Source organism: Alternaria viburni (genome assembly GCF_023758015.1).
Source record: "Alternaria viburni strain BMP 2772 chromosome Unknown scaffold_4, whole genome shotgun sequence".
Classification (NCBI taxonomy): domain Eukaryota; kingdom Fungi; phylum Ascomycota; class Dothideomycetes; order Pleosporales; family Pleosporaceae; genus Alternaria; species Alternaria viburni.
Window position 1 is genome coordinate 108738 of NW_026055773.1, and position 12329 is coordinate 121066.

General features: G+C 54.2%; 5 protein-coding genes across 5 annotated transcripts; 2 read left to right on the forward strand and 3 right to left on the reverse strand.

Annotated features, from left to right (window-relative positions):
- Positions 1-220: 220 nt before the first annotated feature.
- On the forward strand, positions 221-2108 carry VMA2 (Vacuolar ATP synthase subunit B; the record flags this gene model as incomplete). The annotated part of the gene is made up of 8 exons (XM_049351191.1): positions 221-319; positions 378-462; positions 514-533; positions 587-622; positions 671-832; positions 882-1198; positions 1248-1522; positions 1570-2108. 8 exons carry the CDS (start codon positions 221-223, stop codon positions 2106-2108), a joined length of 1533 nt encoding a protein of 510 aa, XP_049213829.1.
- A 2177-nt stretch (positions 2109-4285) lies between these two features.
- J4E79_002292 (uncharacterized protein) lies at positions 4286-4714 on the reverse strand (the record flags this gene model as incomplete). Its single annotated transcript, XM_049351192.1, has 1 exon — positions 4286-4714. One exon carries the CDS (start codon positions 4712-4714, stop codon positions 4286-4288), a length of 429 nt encoding a protein of 142 aa, XP_049213830.1.
- A 280-nt stretch (positions 4715-4994) lies between these two features.
- On the forward strand, positions 4995-8483 carry J4E79_002293 (uncharacterized protein; the record flags this gene model as incomplete). The annotated part of the gene is made up of 1 exon (XM_049351193.1): positions 4995-8483. One exon carries the CDS (start codon positions 4995-4997, stop codon positions 8481-8483), a length of 3489 nt encoding a protein of 1162 aa, XP_049213831.1.
- A 365-nt stretch (positions 8484-8848) lies between these two features.
- J4E79_002294 (uncharacterized protein) lies at positions 8849-10067 on the reverse strand (the record flags this gene model as incomplete). The annotated part of the gene is made up of 3 exons (XM_049351194.1): positions 8849-9455; positions 9521-9678; positions 9735-10067. 3 exons carry the CDS (start codon positions 10065-10067, stop codon positions 8849-8851), a joined length of 1098 nt encoding a protein of 365 aa, XP_049213832.1.
- An 889-nt stretch (positions 10068-10956) lies between these two features.
- J4E79_002295 (uncharacterized protein) lies at positions 10957-12295 on the reverse strand (the record flags this gene model as incomplete). The annotated part of the gene is made up of 4 exons (XM_049351195.1): positions 10957-11277; positions 11326-11737; positions 11786-12156; positions 12209-12295. 4 exons carry the CDS (start codon positions 12293-12295, stop codon positions 10957-10959), a joined length of 1191 nt encoding a protein of 396 aa, XP_049213833.1.
- Between the last annotated feature and the right edge of the window lie 34 nt (positions 12296-12329).

Below are 12329 nucleotides of genomic sequence, written 5' to 3' on the forward strand. Positions count from 1 at the left end.
AGGCCGTCTGTCGCGATGGTGAGGCGCCAAGGCCGAGCCTCCAGCCAGCGTCATCTGTCGCATAGACGCTAAAGCATCCTGGTCAGAGCTTCCCCAACCCACTTGGACGGCCGACCTCTAACTTCGTCACCCAACGATCTCCGAGGCTACAGACCGACCGCGGCCCTCGATCTAACGCCGAGCAATACTACACCTCTCCGAACCGCCCACTACCGCCACGATGCCTGAAGTCGTCGACCCCCGCATGATCTCGGTGACGCCTAGGATACGATACAACACTATTGGAGGCGTCAACGGTCCATTGGTCATCCTCGACAATGTGGGTAGCTCGGGTCCATGAGATGGAGTGAGGAGAAGCTTATACATGTGGTGGATAGGTCAAATTCCCGCGATACAACGAGATTGTGTCCTTGACTCTGCCCGATGGCACCGAGCGCTCTGGTCAGGTCCTTGAAGCTCGAGGTAAGCTACTCCGACCCTGATAGTGCGCCGAAACACTGACACAAGCTGCAGGCAACCGCGCCGTCGTCCAGGTAAATTGCGACATTCTCAAATCTCCCGGCTACTCGATCTAATTGCGACACAGGTCTTCGAAGGCACATCTGGTATCGATGTTAAGAAGGTACCTTCACCCAGTCCTCTGCAAGGGAACTATATCTAACAGTCGCAGACCAAAGTCGAGTTCACCGGACACAGCTTGAAGCTCGGTGTGTCCGAGGACATGTTGGGCCGTATCTTCGATGGTTCAGGAAAGCCTATCGACAAGGGCCCCAAGGTGCTCGCCGAGGACTACCTTGATATTAACGGTAGTCCCATCAACCCATACTCGCGAGTACGTACCTATCTCGACACCTCTCATTCATGCGACTGACAGTGCGTAGGTCTACCCCGAAGAAATGATCTCCACCGGTATCTCCGCCATCGACACGATGAACTCGATCGCCCGTGGACAGAAGATTCCCATCTTCTCCTCATCCGGTCTACCCCACAACGAAATCGCCGCGCAGATTTGCAGACAGGCTGGTCTTGTCGGAAAGCCCTCCAAGGGTGTACACGACGACCACGATGACAACTTCTCCATTGTCTTCGGTGCTATGGGTGTCAACTTGGAGACCAGTCGCTTCTTCACGCGCGACTTCGAGGAGAACGGCAGTATGGAGCGTGTCACACTGTTCCTCAACTTGGCAAACGACCCTACGTAAGTAAAACACGCATGCGCTACTGCAATCCTAGCTAACCCAGCGTAGCATCGAGCGTATCATTACTCCCCGTCTTGCACTTACAACCGCTGAATACTACGCCTACCAGCTCGAGAAGCACGTCCTGGTCATTCTTACCGACTTGTCCTCCTACTGCGATGCGCTACGTGAGGTCTCCGCTGCCCGAGAAGAAGTGCCCGGTCGTCGTGGTTACCCCGGTTACATGTACACGGATTTGTCGACTATCTACGAGCGTGCTGGACGTGTTGAGGGCCGTAACGGATCTATTACTCAGATTCCCATTCTGACTATGCCTAACGACGGTATGTACTGCGACTTCTGTTACTCCGTGCTAAGCTAATTGCACCAGATATCACACATCCCATCCCCGATTTGACCGGTTACATTACCGAGGGCCAGATCTTCATTGACCGTCAACTCGACAACAAGGGTATCTACCCTCCGATCAACGTCCTGCCATCCCTCTCCCGTCTCATGAAGTCTGCCATCGGTGAGGGCCGCACACGGAAGGACCACGGTGATGTCTCCAACCAGCTCTACGCCAAGTACGCCATTGGTCGTGACGCTGCTGCCATGAAGGCAGTCGTTGGAGAGGAGGCCCTGTCCTCAGAAGACAAGCTATCGCTTGAGTTCCTCGAGAAGTTCGAGCGCTCCTTCATCGCCCAGGGTGCTTACGAGTCGCGCTCCATCCACGAGTCTCTCGACCTCGCATGGTCGCTGCTCCGTATCTACCCCAAGGAACTCCTCAACCGTATCCCAGCCAAGGTGCTCGACCAATACTACCAGAGGAGTCGGGGCGGTGACGACGGTGACAAGAAGAAGGGCAGCAAGGATACCAAGGACAACTCGGGCGAGGGCCAGCAGGATGACAACTTGATCGATGTGTAAGCAAGATAGTTTAGCATGTGTATGTGTTTGGGATGGTGGGTGGACTGCTTCTATGGCCATGTTCACTGAGCGGAATGTGGGTAGAGATACTGCATTGAGTATATATGAATTTGTCGAATCTTTAATCTGGTGTACTTGTCGATTTGGGTGATGTGATGTAGATTGGAGAAACGAAGTAGGTATGTTCGCGCTGCTCGTTGATACGACAATGGGTAGACTTTGTTCATATCATTTCACATATGTTGTATACACCTTGTAGGTCACTTCTCAACATGATGGTTATTGAGTACTACATCTATTTCACTTTGAATCTACGACATCACCAGACCTGATCCAGCAGTTTACAACCACACGAGGCTCTCTCATGTTGAAGATCATGTCATAGCCAGGCGTCTACAAAGCCCCTCATACTATCCAGCATGCCCCTCCTCAGCGAGGTCAGGAGCATACATCTGTGCTGTACTTTGCGCTTTACACCTCTACATTACACCGTCTCTTCCACGCTCACTTCGACTCTGCTCCTCCCCCGCACCATCCCATCTCCCTTCACCATGGAAACGCGTCCCTGCAAACGCTTTTGTTATGATCCCCGTTCACCGTGAAAATTTGCCGTACCATGCCATGTTATGACATGATATCTCCCCCCAGCGTGACTTCCCTCTCCTCTCCTCTCCAGCAACAACAGCCAGCACCGTCTCCTCCGCGCCCACCCACCACCATTTCCGTGCCGCTGTTGCTGCCATTGTCGTCTCCTCGCTCTTGCTTTGCCTGCTCCCTGCCTCCCGTCGTCTCCTCGCTCACTTGTGGGCGTTCCTGCTGCCACCATGGCGAACCCTGGGGCTAACAACCCGTTCGTCCTCCCGCTCGTCCTCCCAGGGGGCCCGCCGCCGCTGCCACCACCACCAGTGTCTGCGCCCGGCCCGCGTTTTCTGGACGCGGCTGCGCTGCCTGCAGCGTGGGGGAGGGCGGATTGGCAGAGGTATGTGATGGGTCTTTCTTTGGTCTTTTGCTGTTTTGTTTTTGGGCGTTTCTTGCGTGCGTGAGTGGTTTGGGGGAAGGGGGGTATGGAGGGTAAGTATATGGTTGGACGGAAATAGCTCGACATGGGACCTGGTGAAGCAGTGGTGCGGAACTGGGGAAATGGACAGCTATGGAGAGCAAGAAAGAGATGGATATGGAGCTAAACAGTTCTGAAATGCTTCGAAATGGATGGAGGAAGAAGAAACAGTAAGTTCTGCTCTACGACCTAAAGAGCTTGAGACTGATGAATAGGTTGTTGCTCGCTGAAGCTCGATTGGAAGGCTTTCAAACTCGACGCCCAAATCATACCGCATGACACTGGTCTATCTCTTAAACCAGCGACACTACATCTAGACGCAGACATCCACCTGACAGAAGATTGGGCTTGATTCAAAATTGGAGCCAGGAGACTTTGAATATGAGAGCAGCTACTGCATCTAATGTCAAGTATAAGCCTGAAGTATACATACTGATCAATGGTACAGGGAGTTCGCCAATGGAATTGTCTTCCGGCCCGGCATCGACCCCAAGGTCCAGGTGGGGATCCACAACGATCTGGCCAATCGTTGGGACCGAACCTCCGTCGTCGACCAGTTCGCCTTCGGACGGTGGGATGAGGCCCGTCTCCCAAAAGGGGCGACGGGAACCCAGGTGTACGTCAGAGAAGGCTGGCACCAGGAGTCGGAGCCTCATTTCACCGTGGAGCTGAGGTTTGTGTACGGCACCACGGGCGTGTACCGGCCCTGGGCCACCGCCCACGTTTATTTGGACTTCTCGGAGTCCGTAATCAGAACGTGTGATAAGGTGGACGGCCGCCAGCGCTGGTGCTTCGTCAAGCCCCTCTGGGCCGAACACCACAGGGTGTGGGACGTGAGTGTCTTTTGTTACTGAAGACCATTTAGCAAACTGACTAACTTTGGCAAGTCGCGCGGACCGAGACCGGCGGTCTTACCACGGCCACCGAGGGGGATGAGATATGCCCCCAAGTATCCACCCGTCTGGAGGTATGTGATCTCATCTTGTTCCAAGAGATCCCAAGTCACTTGCTCCATCTCCCTTTCCACACATCGCTTGATAGATCCTTCGCAGGTCAAGCCATTGTATCAATTCTTCTTCTTCAATTCCATATGCTAACCATCTTCACTACAGCGCGGCGGCTAGTCGCGACTACCTTTCCGTTCTGGACTTTCTCCCACCGCTATGGGAGACCTAGCCTCCTCGCTCGTATGTGTGTAGAACCCCCCAAACATCCCCCACATCCTCTTCCTCAATCCCTCAAACGGCTGCTCGCCCGGCCTTGGGTTCATCGGGTCCTTGCGGAAGTCGTGGAACAAGACACCGTACACGACGATGAAGCTGATCATGCTCCACTGCACCACCTTGGTCCACTTGTTCCATTCTGGCCGTATCGACTTCGCCTTGATGCGTCGCTTGAACTTGCGCTCGAACCGGAACTGCTGCTTCTCTGTCAAGGCGCGCAGGTTCGGCGGCCATTTCTTCTTGGCTGGGTACTTGTTGCGCGCGAAGTCGAACGGCGGGAGTGTGTTCTCGTGGCGGCCGAGGAGGCGGTTGATGAGGCGCAGCATGGTCGCTGGCTTTGTCGGTTCGACGACGGCGACAGGGGTGTTCGATTGACTTGTGGATTCGCGGTGCTGTTCCTGAGGATACTTGACTGACGTTCTGTACAGTTAAGGCACCGACTAGACCGCCCCACAATTCGCGCGAACCGAAAAAAAGTGTGACTAACCCCGTCCTCACGCACTGGCCACCATCCTCCCACCACCCCTCCACAACACCACACTTTTGTTCTCGCGCTCTTTACCACTTCTTTTTACGACCGTTCTTCACTTTTCTGGAATTATCGTGATGGCGGAGGCCACAAAACTCAGCGACGCGCCAAAGAGCGCAGTCGCCGCAACATTAGAGCAGCTCAAGCCGCAAGAGGCCGAGTCAAAGACACTCAAGATTGAGAACACCGAAAAGCGCGACACATTGATCGCCGAGGAGAAGAAATACCAAAAGTCATGGGAAGAGCAGGGAGTCTTCAACCCCGACGCCCCATCTCTTGAAGATGAACCCTTTGACACCACCACACCGGATGAACTTCACGAGAAGTACCCCAAATGGTTTGGTTGCTTTGCATACCCATACATGAACGGCACCCTTCACGCTGGACATGGTTTCACCGCTAGTAAGGTCGAGTTCACCGCTGGATTCAGAAGGATGACCGGTGCTCGCGCTCTCTTCCCATTGGGTTACCATGTGACTGGTATGCCCATCAAGGCATGCGCAGACAAGCTGGTCCGCGAGGTCGAGATGTTCGGACTGAACTTCGAGCGCTGCCCCGTCGAAGATGTTGTCGAGACATCGGTACCAGAGCCGCCAGCGCCAACACAAGCCGAGACTAAGACCGACATCACCAAGTTCAAGGCTACGAAAGGCAAGGCCAACGCCAAGACCGTCAAGACAAAGTACCAGTTCCAAATCATGCTCGCCCAGGGCATTCCCCTTGAGGAGATCCACAAGTTCTCTGATCCTTACCACTGGATCGAGTTCTTCCCACCGCTAGCGAAGAAGGACCTCACAGCATTCGGAGCTAGGATAGACTGGAGACGTCAGTTCGTCACCACCGATGCGAACCCGTACTACGACAACTTCGTTGCTTGGCAGATGCGTAAGCTGAAAGCCCTGGGAAAGATCATCTTCGCAAAGCGTTACACGGTCTACAGCCCGAAGGATGGCCAAGCATGCATGGACCACGACAGACAGTCGGGAGAAGGTGTTACCGTCCAGGAGTACACCGCGCTCAAGATGAAGGTTGTAAAGTGGGCAGATTCCGCAAAGGCTCATGCCGGTGCCGTCCCCGAAGGCGCTTCTTGCTACTTCGTTCCAGCCACGCTCCGCCCAGAAACCATGTACGGTCAGACCTCATGTTTCGTAGGACCTGCGATCAACTACTCCCTAGTCAAGATCACCGACACTGAATACTACGTCCTCAGCGAGAGAGCCGCAAGGAATATGGCATACCAAGGCACCACTGCCAAGTGGGGCGAGTACTCCATCGTTGCTACCTTCCCCGGTAAGGATGTTGTCGGTACTGTCGTCAACGCCCCTCTTTCCGTTCACAAGGATGTTTATATTCTTCCTATGGAGACCGTCAAGGACACCAAGGGTACGGCTGTCGTCACATGTGTTCCATCAGACTCACCAGATGACTACATCACCTCATTTGATCTTGCCAAAAAAGCCGAGTACTATGGTATCCAGAAGGAATGGGTCAAGTTCGACGATCTCTTGCCCATCATTGAAACTCCCTCATACGGTAACCTCACTGCAAAACGCCTGGTAGAGGAGATGAAGATTCAGTCACCCAAGGACTCCGCAAAGCTTGCCGATGCTAAGGAGAAGGCTTATAAGGAGGGATTCTACAAGGGAAAGATGGTACATGGCGACTTTAGTGGAAAGACTGTCGAAGAAGCGAAGCCGCTCGTTCGCAAGCAGCTCATCGAAGCCGGCCACGCCTTCCCGTACGCTGAACCTGACGGTAAGGTCATGAGCCGAAGTGGTGACGACTGTGTTGCAGCTCTTCTCGACCAATGGTACATGAACTACGGCACTGCAGCGAATGGTGGAGACGGCGAATGGGCCGAGAAGGTCCGCTCACACATCGAGGGCGAATTAAACCTCTACTACCCTGAGGCGAAGAACCAATTCCTCCGAGTTGTCGACTGGCTCAGCATCTGGGCGTGTGCTCGCTCCTATGGTCTCGGCACCAAGGTACCCTGGGATCCAAGTGTGATGGTTGAGAGTTTGTCCGACAGCACAATCTACCAGGCCTACTACTCTTTTGCCCATCTTCTACACAAGGACATGTTTGGAAAGGAGCCTGGTCCTCTCGGCGTCAAGCCCGATCAGCTCACCGACGAAGCTTGGGATTACGTATTTGCTCTTCGCGACCGATCCGATGTCCCGCAATCCGAGATCCCCCCAAAACCCCTACAGACCATGCGACGACACTTCGACTACTGGTATCCGCTCGACATGCGCACCAGTGGCAAGGATCTAATCCAGAACCATCTGACATTCAACCTCTACGTACATACCGCCATCTTCCCGAAGGAGAACTGGCCGCGCAGCTTCCGTGTCAACGGTCACTTGCTACTGAACGGTGACAAGATGAGTAAGTCTACCGGTAACTTCCTGACCATCGCTGGTGCTGTCGAGAAGTTTGGTGCCGACGCCACACGTATCGCCCTTGCCGACGCAGGAGACGAGATCACAGACGCCAACTTCGAAGAGACGGTCGCGAACGCCAACATCCTGAAATTGTTCGAGCTCCGCAAATGGTGCGAGGACTTGATGAACGAGGCCATCTACGTTCCCGATGCAGCCGCATACATGGAGAAGAGGACGTCGGGATCAGTCAAGAACCCAGACGTCATCCAGCGACAGAGCGGTAGCGAGCATCTTCTTTTCGACAAGATGTTCGATAACGAGATGAACGTCTTGATCCACGAGGCTTTCGGACACTACTCCAACACATTCTACAAGCTCGCCCTCAAGTCAGGATTCTACGACTTCACCAGCGCGCGCGACTTCTACCGTGAGGCTACCAAGGCAGCAGGCATCGGCATGCACCAAGACCTCGTCAAGAAGTTCGTCGAACTCCAAGCCCTCCTCCTTACCCCCATCGCACCCCACTGGTCAGAATACATCTGGCTCGAGGTACTCAAGAACAAGGAAACCGTCCAGAAAGCCCTATGGCCCAAGGTCCCCGAGCCCAACGCGTCACTCACAGCCGCCCGAGAGTTCGTCCGCCAAACACAGACGAACATCACATCAGCAGAGGGCAACGCCATCAAGAAGCTCTCCAAGGGCAAAGCAGCTACCTTCGACCCCAAGAAAGAAAAGAAGATCATCATCTTCGCTGCGAAGGAATGGCCCGCTTGGCAGAAAAAGTACATCGACATGGTCCGCGACGCCGACACCCTCGACATCAAAGCCATCAGCAAATCAATCGACAAGTCCGAGTCCAAGAAAGCCATGCCCTTCATCAACGGTCTCAAGCGCCGTCTCGATAACGGCGAGCCCAAGGATGTCGTCCTTAACCGCGAACTCGCGTTCGATGAGCTGGACACCCTGCGCGCCATGGTGCCTGGATTGAAGCAGACTGTTCAGAAGTGTGTGGATGTGGAGATTGTCACTGTTGGTGAAGGTGGCAAGGATGGTACTGTGATCAAGGAAGATGGTAGTATGGGTGATGCACGGTCGGAGCTTCCGCCGCAGGCTGCTACTGCTGAGCCGGGGTACCCGAGCTTTGCTTTTGAGAATGTCGAGAATGTGCCTGTGCGGTAGGTGCTGGTGGTCTTAAGAGGTGGAATGGATTCTGGGTGTTGGGTTGGGTCGGGCACACGCTTTCATGTTACGACAGGGTATGATTGATGTGCATGGATGATAGGATGGATGGATAGTAGATAGACGTCGTATGATATGACCCTTGAGAAGGGTTCTGGTCGAAGCAAAAGCCACAGCAATACTAGAAGACATTGCACCCACCTCACCACTGTCTTGCTCATTGCTCGTTTGCTTACGTCTTTGATATTGTAATATGGTGACTGATTATGAACTGAATCTTTATCACAAGACCTAATGATCACACTTTTGATCTGAAATTACATCCATCTACTTGACCAAGACTCGCAGCAACTCATCAGCCCCACCTACAACTTCGCCCTCGCATCATCAACGCGATTACCCTGCTGATCAAAAAAGATCTTCCTCCCACTCCTCAAACTATCCTGCAACGCAACCCCAATCTTAACCGCCTCCATGCTACTCTGCAAATCCACCGGCACCTCACCCCCCTCAAGCACCGCATCCGTAAACTGCCTCGCCTCCTCCACAAACGCCTGTTCAAACCGCTCATAATAATTCTGCGGAATCTCCCTATTAATCCCATTGCTCATATGGCTCTCCAGCAAGCCCGTCATGGGGTTCGAATTGACAGCCAACTTGCCCTTTGTGCCGATGATCTCCGTCATGTCGTGCTGGCCAGGGGCGTTCATGCGCGAGCTGTAGAAGTAGGCGATTTGCCCGGAGTGGAATTCTACGACGCCGACGCCGTTGTCGACGTCGCCGTGTTTGGCTAGGTCGGGTTCGAGGGCCGTGACGCCGACGGCCATGACGGATTTTACGAGGGGGAGGGTGCGGCCGCGTGTTTCGGCGGAGAAGTACCATAGCGCGAGGTCGATGTCGTGGATGTTGCAGTCGACGAATATGCCGCCTGAGAACTCGGCGTAGGCGACGAAGAAACCCGAGGGGTCGTATCTGTGGGGGTGGACGGGTTAGTGGGTGTTGTGTGTGTGCTTGTGGGAAATGGAGGCGTTGCTTACTTGTCGCAGGTTTGTGAGCGCAGGATCGTGGGCCGTCCGATGTCGCCGTTCAGGGTCATGTTGTACGCGTTGAGGTAGGAGGAGTCGAAGCGGCGGGAGAAACCACACATGACTTTGACGTGTGGGTTGCGCTTTGCGGTGTCGAGGACTTGGTGGACCTAGATAGTACGATTAGTTATAGACCCTCAGGATGCGGGACGGACAAGATACATACCACGTCCAACTTTGTGCTGAGCGGCTTTTCACACAACACGTGCTTGCCAGCTTCAATCGCCTTGATTGTCTGCTCGGCGTGCACTGTGGTAACGGTAGCTACACAGACAGCCTCGAGACCCTCGTGCTTCAGCATCTCGTCGTAGTCGGTGTAGATCTTGACGCCCCATGGCTCGAGATTCTCCTTCGCCCAAGCGATTTCGTTCTCAGCGGGTGTGAATGCGGCTACGAGTTCAGCCTTGGGTGTGCGGTGGAGGAAGTGGTTGGCATGGCGAGCGCCCATGCGGCCGAGGCCTGCGACGGCAATACGGAGTCTGCGGATCGCGGGTGCCATTGTGAGGACGTGTGAGGGAGGAAGGAGGAATGAGATTGAGAGGGATAAGATTCGGAGGAGCTCTACAGTAAGAGCGAGGAGATATATGCTCGACTGAGCACCTACGGGAATACACCGACTTTCAATCCCCCCAGAATCCTACCTTGGTCAAAGCTCCTCTCAGGGTCCAAACTAGGCTCAAAGACGCAAAAGCAGCTGCTCCTCCATATCCAGTCGCCGAGTTTCGTCCTGCCTACCATCCGCGTAAATCAATATCCATCACTGCATCTTGAAGCCACCCGTCATTCTTTCCCCCCGGTACAAGGCCCAGGTTATGCGGCGAACTTCTCTACGCTGAGCCGCACATGCCACGTCTGGACCGGATCATCGGCACGGGCATTACGTCGATGGCAGATGCGGAACGCGAAAGCGCTGTGGAGAAATGCATCTTGTGTTGACGGAAAGTGTGGGGAACGCGTCGAGTGGAGTCGCGTCGCGCCCAGGCACAAAAGGCGGAGTTGAGCGAATGGGGAAAATCTCCTCTTTTGATCGGGTAGGGCGAAATTACTCCGCGCAAAAAGGCCGGTTTGCGATGGGAGGTCGTTCACTAATTCTGGGGTTATGATGCGAAGATTTCGCGTTGTGGAGACGGATGGCGATGATGGGGAAGGCTGGGGCCGTGGTGCGTGGGTGAAAGAAGGAGAGGGTTAGCGACAGTTCACATGCTTGAGGCTGGAATACCGCCGTGCTTCCCCGCATACGTCACTTGTTTACCAACACCAGAATGAGTGCTGAGAGGGAAAGATAGGACCGGATTTCTGTTGTCCGTCGAACAAGATCGAGATCGCAACTGCATCGCTCTATTGCTACATCGTTCTACACCTATGAACACCAACTTTTACTGACTGCTTCAGAGATTCGACTTCTCTTCCTCACCAGTCTCAAGCACAACCTTGATGACCAGCTTGCCGCTATCGTCTTTGGTCTTTCCGGCCATCTCGAATGCCTCAACTGCCGACTCCAAGCCCTTGTAGGTGTGTGTTACCAGCTTGGCAAAGGCAGGGTAGTCATCGCCTGTCTTTGACACTACTTCGATACCAGTGGGGTACGTGTTCGCATATCTGAACACACCAAGGATATCGACCTCGCGGAGTGCAGCTGCGGAGATTGGTAGTGTTTGAATGGGCGTGCCCATGCCGATGAGCAAAACCTTGCCGCCGGGTCGTGTTGCCTGGAACTGTTAGTATTCTGTCGACTCAACTACGCCGGGCGAACTTACATATATCGATGCTTGAACGCAGGATGGTACGCCGGTGCACTCGAATACGGCATCTACCTCACCAATCTCACCACCACTCTCCTTGGACAGCTTTCCGACCTCGGCAGCTACCTCCTTCGCGATATCCAGCTGCTCTTCTATTGTGCTTCCACGCTTCATAGGCACTGTGTAGCTGTGGTGCGCAAACTTATTGTCGACGGCGAATTGCACTCGCCCAGCGTCAATGTCTGCTATCACCACGGTGCCAGCACCTGATATCTTCGCCATGGCTGCCACAAGTAGGCCCACAGCTCCGGCCCCGAAAACCAACACAGTTGAACCCGGTGCTAGTTGTGCGCGTTTCGATGCTTGGATGGCGACGCTGAGAGGCTCGAGGAGGGCTCCTAGATCCAGCGACATATCCTCTGGTAGCCTGTTCATCGTTAGCACTATTAACAACCACGTTGGAAACGAGACTCACTTATGACACCAGGCAGCCGGGTGATTGATCCGATCTTGTAGCGTACCCTGAGCATGCGGAAACGCCTTTGCACTACTCCGGAACTTCATGCCTTTGCAGATGTTATACCGCCCCTCTTTACACCTCTCACAGTTCTCGCACGGCTGTCCAACTTCCAGCGCGACCTTATCTCCGACTTTGAAACCCGACACCTCTGAACCTACGTCTACAACCACACCAGCCGATTCGTGGCCCAGCGACATGGGCTCGCGCACGATGATGTCGCCATTGCGGTAGTGTCTGTAGTAATGGAGATCTGAACCACAGAGACCGGTGCTGCGGACGCTGATTTGAAGCTCTGTTGGGGACGGTGGGAAGAGAGTGCGGTTTTCCTGGCTTCATGTTAGTGTCTGCAGGTCTGGGGGACTTCTATGTGTGGCATACGATTCTCAGATCCTTTGCTCCGTGAAGTACTGAGGCGCGGATGTTCCTCGCGCCCTGGGCAACGTCTGGTTTGGTCTCTGAAGACATATTGTCGTGGTTCGTAGTGCACTCGGAAGTGTGA